Raw genomic sequence first — 12,252 nt, 5'->3', positions numbered from 1 at the left:
GAAGCAAGAGAGAACAGAGACAGCTAAGGAAAGGAGAGGGGGAGAAGAGGAGAAAGGGAAAATAAGGATGGAGACAGGGAGGGAGGGAGGGAGGGAGAGAACTATAAACAGGTACCGCATCATCCGCCCAGGCTGTAGGATCGTCTCGGCAGCCACATCTTCAAGTAATACCTTCCCAGCTAAACCATGAACCAACACCAACAATGCCACTGCAGTCCTGGACAGACTGACACACGACAGCTGGCGTCACCGAGTGTGCTCTTCCGCTGTGACTAAGGATCTCCACTCCGGTCCCGAGAGGCCCTTCCAGCCAGGGCTGCTGTCTGTGTGCAGCAGCATGGGATTCAGAGTGCCCAGCACCCACACAGGCACTCAGAAACCCAAAACCCAAATGCCTGCATGCAGCACTCTGGGCCCACAGAATCCTCACTCTGGAACGCAGCGGTGAGCATTCCTCGCGGGGAGCCCATGGCTGGGCTGCGAAGTCTCTCAGTGTTGGGCGGCTTTTCCAAGCATATCAGCCTCTCAAAGCAGCCATGAGCCAGAATGTGAAGGGTCACGTTCACTGTATCCCCCGCCCTAACTGCAGGGCAGGAGCCAAGCCGAGTCGTGGCTTCACCTCACTTCCAAGGCTCTCAGGATTCCCCCAGGTGCAGGGTTTGCTTCGGAGACAAGAAAGGTCGCCTGACTTCGGTTTCTGCCTGGATGCCAGCCCATAATAGAATATTTTTAATCTTTTCTTTCATCAGCTTTATTACCACTATTACCACTTACATTCAACTGAATGCATCCATTTCAAGAGCACAGTTTGCTGTGTTTTGACAACTGTATACGCCAGCGCAATCACTACAATCAATAGCTACATTGAACTGCCCCAGCAGTTTCAGAAAAGACAGTGTTTCAAGGGACATCATTTTCTTTTCTTTCCTTTTTTTTTTTTTTTTTTTTTTTTTTTTGGACAGGAAGAGTTAGTGAGAGAGAGAGAGAGACAGAGAGACAGGTCTCCCCTCTGTTGGTTCACCCCCAAATGGCTGCTACGGCCAGAGCTACGCCAATCCGAAGCCAGGAGCCAGGTACTTCTCCTGGTCTCCCATGGGGTGCAGGGCCCAAGCACTTGGGCCATTCTCCACTGCACTCCCGGGCCACAGCAGAGAGCTGGCCTGGAAGAGGAGCAAGCGGGACAGAATCCGGCGCTCCAGCTGGGACTAGAACCCGGGGTGCCGGTGCCGCAGGCGGAGGATTAGCCTAGTGAGCCGTGGCGCCGGCCAAGGGGCATCATTTTCTCTTGTGCCACTACCATTTAGTTTTCTGCACCATGGCCTGACTGCTCAACACAGATATCTTCTGCAATTGCCGTGTGGAAGTCTTGAATAGAAGTTGAATACAAATGGAAATGTAACAGTTCCTTAATGTTACTATGAGTCACAGAACAAGGTGACAGTCTGGGCCTTAAATTTCTTTAAAAAAAAAAAAATTTATTTATTTATTTGAAAGAACAACACGGGAGAGACTAAATGTAAAATTAAATTCAATTTGAATTAACTTTAATTAAACATAACATTTAACCTAAAATTAAACATAACAATATAATTCTGAAAGTTCTTCAGTATCAATAGGCATATTAAATATCAGTAGTTGGCCGGCGCCGCGGCTCACTAGGCTAATCCTCCGCCTTGCAGTGCTGGCACACCAGGTTCTAGTCCCGGTCGGGGCACCGGATTCTGTCCCGGTTGCTCCTTTTCCAGGCCAGCTCTCTGCTGTGGCCAGGGAGTGCAGTGGAGGATGGCCCAGGTGCTTGGGCCCTGCACCCCATGGGAGACCAGGAAAAGCACCTGGCTCCTGGCTCCTGCCATCAGATCAGCGCGGTGCGCCGGCCGCAGCGCGCCTGCCGCGGCAGCCATTGGAGGGTGAACCAACGGCAAAGGAAGACCTTTCTCTCTGTCTGTCTCTCTCACTGTCCACTCTGCCTGTCTAAATAAATAAATAAATAAATATTAATAGCCTCCCAATGCCTCCACAGAATTTTGTTAAAGGTTTATTTATTTATTTGAAAGGCAGATTGATAGAGAGAGCGCAATCTTCCATCTACTGGTTCCCTCCCCAAGTGGCTGTGATAGCCAGGTCTGGACTAGGCGGAAGCCAGCAGCCAGGAACTCCATCCGGGTCTCCCACATGAGTGCAGGGGCCCAAGCAGTTGGGCCAGCCTCTGCTGCTTTCCCAGGCCCATTAGCAAGGAGCTGGACCAGAAGAAGCAGAGCGGCTGGAACCCAAACCAGTGTTCCAACACGGGACGCCGGGGTGGCGGACAGCAGCTTAGCCCACGAGGACACATGCCAGCCCCCCCACAGGCTGCTTTTAAGTTCCCACTATGGGTAGTCGTGCAGTAACACTGAGATTTCTGACTGGGATTGCTATGTAAACAAACTTTTAAAAATACTCAATATATCTTAAAAATACTTTTCAGACGCCTTACACATTTTGTTTCTGGTTTGCTGTTCGGAGCACATTTTCTCCTGCTTTTACAAGTTACAGAATTTAGGGGATTATACCAAGATAAAGTTACTTTCCTTTCTTATTTTTTTTAAAGATTTATTTATTTATTTGAAAGGCAGCATTACAGAGAGAAAGGGAGACAGAGAGAGAGAGAGAGAGAGAGATCTTCTATTAGTTGGTTCAGTCCCATATGGTGCAATGGCCAGGACTGGGCCAGGCCAAAGCCAGGAGGCAGGAGCTTCAGTGGAGTCCCCCATGCGAGTACAGGGACTCATGCACTTGGGCCACCTTCTACTGCTTTCTCAGGTCATAGCAGAGAGCTGGATCAGAAGTGGAGCAGCCGGGACTCAAACGGCACCCATATGGGATGCCGGCACTGCAGGCAGCGGCTTTACCCACTACACCACAGCACCAGCCCCTCTCTCCTTTCTTTACCTTCTCTTGCTGTAACTCTGCCTTTTAAATAAATAAATCTTAAAAAAAAAAAAAAAAAGACCTTCATCTTGGCTACAAGTACAATTCCATACAGAAGTGGATATATTTTTAAGACTGTCAAGTGGGGTTGGCATTGAGACTTACTGGGTTAAACCACTGCCTGTGATGCCAACATCCCATATGGACATCAGTTCAAGTCCTGGCTGCTCCACTTCTGATCCAGCTCCCTGCTACAGCCTAGGAAAAGCAGCAGAGGATGGCCCAAGTGCTTGGGCCCCTGCCCCTCAATGTGGGAGACCAGATGAAGCTCCTGGCTCCTGGCTTAGGCCTGAGTCAGCGCTGGCCACTGTGGCTATCTGGGGAGTGAACAAAATGGATGGAAGACCTCTCTCCATTTCTCCTTCTCTCTCTGTAACTCTTTCAAAATAAAGAAGTAAATCTTTTTTAAAAAGCTGTCAAGTAAATCCTTTTATACTGAAAATGTGCCTTGAAAACATCAAATATTGGATGAAAATAAGAAATTCAATCACTTTTTAGTCCACTAATTCTAGACAGGGCCAAAGATTTGGCAACTTGGAAAAGTCCAGGGCTTGGACTGGATTTTCGCTCTTCCACTCTGGCGACTGGGGTTATTTACACAAGCGTTGTACAAATCCAGGAGAGGAACTTGGGTCACTTCAGGATGCTCTCTCGCGAGCCTGATGGCAGCGAAGCCTAAAAGCAGGGAATCCCTCCTAGCAGCCCTCCTGTGAGATGCCTGCTAACCTTGATGGAGGGTGCAGTGTGCGGAGCAACAGCACTGTCTTTTCCACAGCCGTCCTGCAGAAAGGTTGAACTAGCAACTTCATCTTCTCAGTCCGTCCTGGCAGCTTCCCCTCTCCGCTACCCTCCCCCACCCCAGGCTCGTGGTAAAACAGGGAGGCTGATGCAGACATATGCACTTGCTGGCAGCAGCCTCGTGCTCATACAGCCATACCTGACCTAAGCAGCACTCTCCCCACCCCCAAGTTCAATTCCAAGTCCCTCGAGGAGAGTGGTTGTAAGGGCTGTGCCTGGCTCAGGTCCGAATCACATGTGTGTGGAGCTTCCTAAACATTACGTGCTGGAGACGAGGAGGGAACACGGAGGATGAATGCCACTGGAGCTTTCTAGCAGGCAGCTGGAGGGCTATTCACGGGCTGGATACCTCATTCCCATAGTTACAATGAGTTAAAAGAGGAAGGAAAAACTTATTTCCAAGCTCAGGAGGACTCCCCAAAGTAGCCTGGGATGGAGGGGATGCATTCGCCACCAGAGAAACAGAAGGGGTAGCAGGCAGGTGAACTGCGTCCTTGCAAACGCAGCCTCGCCAGCTGGGTCCGCTCGCACTGCCATTCTGGATTCTCTTGCTCATGAAAACTGGAAAGCCAAACCAAGGGCTCTACCCAGACCGGCACGACGACTCCAGCTTTGGGGCAGGGCCTTAGGCTTCTCTCTTTCTTTTCCTGGAGTCTGCTACACTGACTCTTCTGTTGGGCCTGAGTTTCTGCTGAGATAGATTTGACAAATACTGGGAGATGATTTGGAGAGCAGCCAAAGAGTGTTGGGCACCGGGTTAAGCTGCCACCTGCAACACAAACAACCCATATGGGTGCCAGTTCGAGTCCAAGCTGTTCCACTTCTGATCCAGTTCACTGTTAACAGCCTGGAAAAGCAGTGGAAGATGGCCCAAGTGTTTGGGCCCTGCACCCACGTGGGAGATCCAAAAGACTCCTGGCTTTGACCTGGCCCAGGCCTGGCTGTTGCAGCCATCTGGGAACTGAACCAGTAGATGGTAGACCTCTCTCTCTCTCTCTGACTTTCAAATACATACATACATACATAAATACATACATACATACATCTTTAAGAAATGAATAAGTACAAAAATAAAGCAAGCCGGCTCCGCGGCTCACTAGGCTAATCCTCCGCCTTGTGGCGCCGGCACACCGGGTTCTAGTCCCGGTTGCCCCTCTTCCAGGCCAGCTCTCTGCTGTGGCCTGGGTGTGCAGTGGAGGATGGCCCAAGTCCTTGGGCCCTGCACCCCATGGGAGACCAGGATAAGTACCTGGCTCCTGCCATCGGATCAGCGCGGTGCGCTGGCCACAGTACACTGGCCGCAGCGCGCCGGCCACAGTGGCCATTGGAGGGTGAACCAACGGCAAATGAAGACCTTTCTCTCTGTCTCTCTCTCTCACTGTCCACTCTGCCTGTCAAAAAATAAAAATAAATAAATAAATAAATAAAGCAGCCGAGGCTGTCATCAGATCACCAGGGGAGCTTCAGGACTGTTTCTCTCTGGGCCCTGCCTGTGGGGAGTCTCATTGGCCTCACTGAAGTGGGACCCAGGTGTCGGCATGGCTGAAGAGCTGGCTTGCTGATGCTACACTGCAGCCAGGGCCGAGAGCCACGGAAATAAAGACTCGCTTTATATTACACTGAACTGATTGCTATGTGTATGTTTTCAATCTTTGTTTTACTTTTCCTTACCTGCCCACAGTTTTCCAAGATGAGCACAAAAATTTTCCTTGCTCTAAGGCAGGACAAGATAGGACACGAGCTGGCTGACACCAGCTGGGCACGCCTGATTTTGTAGGAAGCATGAATGATTCATGAAGACAGCCAATGGCATTCTGAATTAAAGGTATACCATTTTCCACCCCCAATGCCCTCAATCCTCTTTACAAATATAGCAAAACAAAATTACAATATGCTTATTTTACTAGAGAAACACAATCAAAGAATTCTGGAATTTTAAATAGTTATGCCACCATCTTAAAAAGTGCTGCCCTTATATAAAATTGCTTTATTTCACATTTCTGAGCCTGTTTCTATGTAAATATTCTTTCTGGAAAGCACTTTTTTTTAACATAATAGAAAGACCAGATGTGAAATTATGAGAAAAACAGACTCTGAACCTCTCTCTTCACCCTTTGAAAGGGAAAAACTGATCTCCTCATTGCTTTCTTAACTTATTCCAAGGTTTACATTTTGAAATTTTTTTAAACAATAACAATGATAGCATTCTTATCCGTGGAGTTCATTCACTAAACAAGCAGCAACCCTTAAGTCTACTCCCTTGGAACGCACTCCTCCCCATCCCATGTAGAAATAAGTCCATACAAACCCAGTATCTGAGAAAGACGACACAGCAACCCTCGGCACAATTTTCATGGAAAAAAAACAACGTGTTTTAATGAAAGCAGGAAAGGTGCCCACGATCAGAAATACGTAGGGGTGTGAAACAGCTCGACAGGAAACAGCAGCTGGTGGACAGGTACCAGCAGTGTGGACGGTGAGGCTCTGAGCGAGTGTCCTGACTTTGCAGCGCCCCCTTCAGGAATACATGGTCAGCTGCAGCCATTCTTGGACGGACACCTGAATCAGGCCATCCGCGTCTCTGTCCAGAGCCTTGAAGGCACGGAACATGGCATCGAGGCGGACGAGGCAGCTGATGAAGTCGTTGAAATCCATGCCCCCGTCCTCATCCGCGTAGCGGCGGACCATCATCCGGTAGAGCTGATCGTTCAGCTGGAAGCCGGCTGCCTGCAGCGCCTCCCGCAGCTGAGAACTTCGCAGAGACCCGGAGTGGTCCCTGTCGTACTGCTTGAAAACACACTGCCACTTCTTGACGTTGTTCCACAGGTACTTGAATTCTTCGAAGCCCAGCTTCCCGTTCGCGTCGTTGTCCATGACCGATACGATGCTCCGGCAGGAGTCGAGACTGAAGCCGTCGGTCTTCAGGTCCTTGTGCTTAGAGAGGACTTTGTTGAGAATATTCATCAGGTCAGTGGCACCCACCTCCATGTCCGGTCCGGCCAGCTGTGCAAACTGTCGCCGAAACCGCCTCACTTCCTCGCTCTCCGAGGCCTCCACGTTCGTGAAATGCGTCTGCGGGGGAGGCGGCTCTGGGGTGTACTGAGCTGCAGCCTCACTGATGAAGTTCACAATGCCTCCGACTATCCCTCCGAGGCCGCTGCTGCCTCCTCCTCCTCCTCCTCCTCCTCCTCCTGCTCCTCGGCCTCCTCGCTGTCCACCTCCGCCAAGAAGGCCTCCCAGAGCTTCTCCAAGGCCTCGATCTGCCCCTTCCAGGAGGGCCTTTGCAAGAAACATGGTTTCTGTTCGGTGTGCAAATGCAACAGCTGCAGAGGGCTCAGAGACAGTAAGTGAGGAGAGCGTAAACAGAGCCCAAGCCGCTGCATGTGGAAGAACTGGCTTTTCTGTACCCGCTCATACCACACCACGCCCCAAGACGGGAGGTGAGGGTTCCTGAATCCCACGAGGTCCTAGCACCTGCCGTATTTTAGGGGCCTCAGCAAAACTGCTCTCCACTCTTTTAGACAAGTATTCATAAATAACCTATGTACGATTATGAAACGTTAAAGTAAAATTTTAAACCAGGAAACACGAAATTCTACATGTCCATCTGTCATGGATTTCTTAGTTCTCCCAGCCCTTGAGAGATGACAGTCAGTTTCCTAACAGGAAGAGGTAAGGGGCTCAAGTGAACCGTGAATCTCTTGTGTCAAGGTTTATTTTATTTATTTGAAAGGCAGCATTACAGAGAGAGAGGGAGAGACACAGAGAGACTAGTCTTCCATCTGTAGGTTCATTCCCCAGATGGCAGCTAAGCCGGGGCTATGCCAGGCCAAAGCCAGGAGCTCCATCTGGGTTTCCCACATGGTGGCAGGGTTCCAGGTACTTGGGCCATCTTTGGCTGCCTTTCCAGGCACATTAGCAGGGAGCTGGGTCACAAATGGAGCAGTCGGGACTCAGTCGGCGGCACCCATAGGGGATGCTGGCATTGCAGGCAGCAGCTTAACCTGCTGTGCCACAATGCTGGCCCCAAACCATGAATTTCTTTTCTAAGGAATATTTATTATTACTGTGTAACTGAAAATGTCTTGGCTCCTGGAAAAATATTTACCCAATCCTTTACTTTTAAACCAATGTTCTTAAGAAAACACAGGAAGCCAGTGCTGTGGCATAGTGGGTTAAGCTGCGATGCCTGCATCTCATATAGGTGCCAGTTCCGAGTTCTGGCTGCTCCACTTCCAATCCAGCTCCCTGCTAATGTACCTGGGAAAGCAGCAGAAGATGGCCCTAGGACCTGGGACTCTGCCACCCATGTGGGAGACCTGGATGAAGCTCCTGGCTCCTGGCTTTGGCCTGGCCCAGCTCCAGCTGTTGTAGCCATTTGGGAAGTGAATCAGCAGATGGAAAATCTCTCTCTCTCTCTTCCTCTCCCTCTCTCTAATTCTGTGTATCAAGTAATAAATAAATCTCAAAAGAAAAAAATAGAAAAAACCCTGGAAAGGAGATTGTTAAAATTCAAGGTCCCTGGGTCCCTGACTCCGTGGATCCATGACTGATCTAGCTGGAATCTGTTTTGTAAATACTCATATAGAAGAAGAAACAGGCTGAAAATATATAGCTCAAGAATCTCGCCAACAGTGCACATCTCTGTCGCAGCACCCGGATCAGAAAACAGAACAGCAGCACTCAGGCGCCTCTCTCCCAAGGGTAACTGCTGTCCTCACAACTAACACCATAGATTCATTTTTGCATCTTAAATAAATCCCTGAATATATAATATATTGTTCTTTTTGAATGCTAAACCCTGATAATGTTTTAAAATTGTAATAAAATGTATATAAAAGTCACCATCTTAACCATTTGTGAGTGTACAGCTCTGTGGCTTTGCGATGTCTGCATTCCTACCACTCCCCATCGTCAGAACCTTGCATTTTCCCAAACTGAAACTGCACGCATTGAACAGCAACTCCCAGTTTTCTCAGGATCGTTTTGGCTATTCGAGGTTCCTTGAAATTCCACATGCATTTTAGGATGGATTTTTCTATTTTTGTGAAAACACTGTTGAGATTTAATCTGTAGACTGTTTTGGGTACTACTGACATCTTAACAATATTAAGTCTTCTAATCCATGAACATGGGATACTTTTCCATTTATTTATATTTTCTTCAACTTCTATCAGCAATGTTTTATAGCATTCAGTGTACAGGTCTTTTTTAAAAAATTCCTTTATTCATTCATTCATTTGTTTAAAAAAACAGAGAGAGAGAGAGATTCTTCCATCTACTGGTGCACTCCCTAAATGCCCACAACAGCCACAGCTGAGTCAGGTCAAAACAAGGAGACCAGAACTCAGTCCAGGTCTTCCATGTGAGGGGAGGGACTCGCTTGAGGGACTCACTCAGGGACTCACCTGAGCCATCATCTGCTGCTTCCCAGGAAGGAGAAATTCTCAGCAGAGCTGGGACTTGAACCCAGGCACTCTGATATGGGTGCAGGCTTCCCAAGCAGTTTCTTAACTGCCCCAAATGCCCACCTCACTGTACAAGTATTTAGCCTCCTTCATTAAGTGTATTCCTAAATATTTTATTCTATTTGATGCCATTGTAATACAATTGCTTTTTCAATTTTTGTTTCAGGTTGTTAGTGTATAGAAATGCAACTGACATTGTGTATTGATTTTATATCCTGCAACTTTGCTAAATTTAAATCTATTTACTAGTTCTAACAACTTGGGTTTGTTTGGGTTTTTCTTGAGTATGATCGTGTCATCCATGAACAGAGATAACTGTACTTCTTCCTTTTCAATTCTTGTAACTTTTTACTTCTTTTTCTTGCTTAACTGTTCTGGCTAAGGAGACTTCCAGTATTATGTTGAATAGAGGTAGCGAAAGCAGACATCCTGGTCTTGTTCCTGATCTTACAGGAAAAACTTTTAGTCTTTACCAGTGAGTATGTTGTTCACCATGGGTTTTTCATATATGGTACTTATTATGTCGAGGCACTTCCCTTCTATTCCTAGTTTGTTGAGTGTTTTCATGAAAAGGTACTGAATTTTGTCAAATGTGTGCTCTGTATCAGTTGAAATGATCAAGTGATTTCCACCCCCGCCCCATTCTTCTAATGTGGTATATTACCCTGATTGCTTTTCATATAGTAAACCACCCTAGCATGATAAGAATAAATCCTTCTTGATCTTGGTATATATAATCTTTTCCTTTATTATCAAAAATTTTAATTACTTGCTTGGAAGGCAGAAAGAAAGAGAGCTAGAGGGGGAGTTAGTTTCCATCTGTTGGTTCACTCACCAAATGCCTGCATGGCTGCAGTTGTGTCATGAATGAAGCCAGGAGCTGGAAACACAATGCAGGGCTCCCACGTGGGCGAAGAATTTCAATTCCTGGAGCCATCACCGCTGTTGAGGATCTGTATCAGCAGGAAGTTGGAGTCAGGAGCCAGAGCTGGGAATTCAACCCAGGGACTCTGATGTGGGACATGGGCATCTTAACCACGAGGCTAAATGGACACTCCTTCTAACGCGCTGTTGAATTTTGTTTGCCGGTATGTTGTTGGAGATTTTGCATCAACATTCGGTTTTCTTTTCCTATATTATCTTTATCTGACTTTTGTGTCAGGGAAAAGCTGGCCTCAGAGTATGAGATGGGAAGTGCTTTTTCTCTTTAATTTTGTGGAAGAGTGTGAGAAAGGCTGGTGTTAATTCTTCTTTAAATGTTTGGTAGAATTCACTAATGAAGCCATTGGGTTCTTTTGGTCCCTCATTCAATCTCCCTGCTAGGTCAGATTTTTTTTTTTCTTTATGATTCAGTTCAGGAGATAGTGTATTTTTGTGAATTTGTCCATTTCATCTAGGTGATCCAATTTGATGGCAGACAACTCTCCAGGGTGCTCACTTTCACTTGTTTTTATTTCTGTAAAATTGTTATTTATATCTCCTCTTTCATTTCTGTTTCATGTGTCTGGCTTCCCCCCCCCCCATACTGCATTTGTGAGATTTGATTTCACATTTTTAATAATTGTCTTCAGAAGTCAGTCTGTGACGAGTCATCTCAGAGAATACTTCGAGAAGCTCTCCGCTTGACCCTAGGTTGAGTCAGAGTACCAGTCTTTCAGAAATTCGCTATTGGTGACCTCAGGAAAAGGTGGTCTGGTCTTCATGAATAAACTATTATGTCATCTAGCACTTGGAGTTTCAAGTTCAAATCTATAAGACGATAATAATGGCATCTTCTATGCCTACAATAAAGTGATTTAATCTGATGATGCTATGTCAGGACTTGAACTCAGTGCCTAGGATACAACAGGATTGTGGTTCTCAAGGATCAAGAAGACTCACAGAAAACTGGTTGTAATTATAATCTGAAGCCTATGTCCACATTTCTACTAATACTAACTCATTACATCTGCATACAATATGCTTTGGTATTTAGCTTCTGCAGAGTTCCTCTGGAATTTATAAAAGTATTCCCAATAAAGAAAGAAAAACTCTGGGACCGGTGCCGTGGCACGGCTGGTTAAGCTGTGGCCTCCAGCGCCAGCATCCCATGTGGGCACCAATTCAAGTCCCAGCTGCTCTGCTTCCGATCCCGCTCCCTGCTCAAGTGCCTGGGAAAGCAGTGGAAGATGGCCCAAGTCTCTGGGCCCCTGGACCCATGTGGGAGACCTGGAAGAAGCTCCTGGCTCTGGCCTGGCTGTTGAGGCTATTTGGGGGAGTGAAGCAGCGGATGGAAGATCTCTCTTTCTGTCTCACCCCTCTCTGTAATTCTATCTTACAAACAAACAAACAAACCAAGAAAGGAAGGAAGGAAGGAAGAGAGAAAGAGAGAGAGAAAGAGAGAGAGAAAGAGAGAGAGAGAGAGAAAGAGAGAGAGAGAAAGAGAGAAAAAGAGAGAGAAAGAGAGAGAGAAAGAGAAAGAGAGAGAAAGAGAAAGAGAGAGAGAGAAAGAGAGAGAGAGAGAAAGAGAGAAAGAGAGAGAAAGAGAGAAAGAGAGAGAAAGAGAAAGAGAGAAAGAGAGAGAGAGAGAGAAAGAAAGAGAAAGAGAGAGAAAAAGAAAGAGAGAAAGAGAAAGAGAGAGAGAAAGAGAGAAAGAAAGAGAGAGAGAGAGAAAGAGAAAGAGAGAAAGAGAGAGAAAAAGAGAGAGAGAGAGAGAGAAAGAGAGAGAGAAAGAGAGAGAGAAAGAAAGAGAGAGAGAAATAAATAAATAAACAAAGAAATAAAGAAATCCAGGCTCAGAGGGTTAAGCGTGTAATTCGAGCCCACAGGCCAGTCCCACGTATGTATTATCAAACCAGTATGGGCTCCAAAAGGGGAGCAGTGACTTCCGCTGAGGCAAAGGCAAGGGGAGCATTTACTTAGAGAAGAGCTTGTGTGTCGGCCTGACCACCGCTGCCAGGCTCTCCGCGAGACAAGGGGTGTAAAGGGATAACAGAACAGAATGAGAGGTGCTGGTGGAGAGAGTGTCCTCAAGAGGCAG

The 12,252-nt window shown here is 47.0% G+C and overlaps 2 protein-coding genes across 3 annotated transcripts in view; both read right to left on the bottom strand.

Annotated features, from left to right (window-relative positions):
- LPCAT2 (lysophosphatidylcholine acyltransferase 2) overlaps positions 1 to 12,252 on the bottom strand; it is a 79,413-nt gene that overhangs the window by 13,833 nt on the left and 53,328 nt on the right. The gene's annotated exons all lie outside the window — the stretch shown is intronic.
- On the bottom strand, positions 6,114 to 7,165 carry CAPNS2 (calpain small subunit 2). The gene has a single exon (XM_002711524.5). It carries the CDS (start codon positions 7,057 to 7,059, stop codon positions 6,283 to 6,285), a length of 777 nt encoding a protein of 258 aa, XP_002711570.2. The 5' UTR covers positions 7,060 to 7,165; the 3' UTR covers positions 6,114 to 6,282.

This window comes from Oryctolagus cuniculus, chromosome 18 (genome assembly GCF_964237555.1).
Source record: "Oryctolagus cuniculus chromosome 18, mOryCun1.1, whole genome shotgun sequence".
Taxonomy (NCBI): domain Eukaryota; kingdom Metazoa; phylum Chordata; class Mammalia; order Lagomorpha; family Leporidae; genus Oryctolagus; species Oryctolagus cuniculus.
The sequence above is the reverse complement of the archived record's forward strand: the minus strand, read 5'-3'. Positions and strand labels throughout refer to the sequence as shown.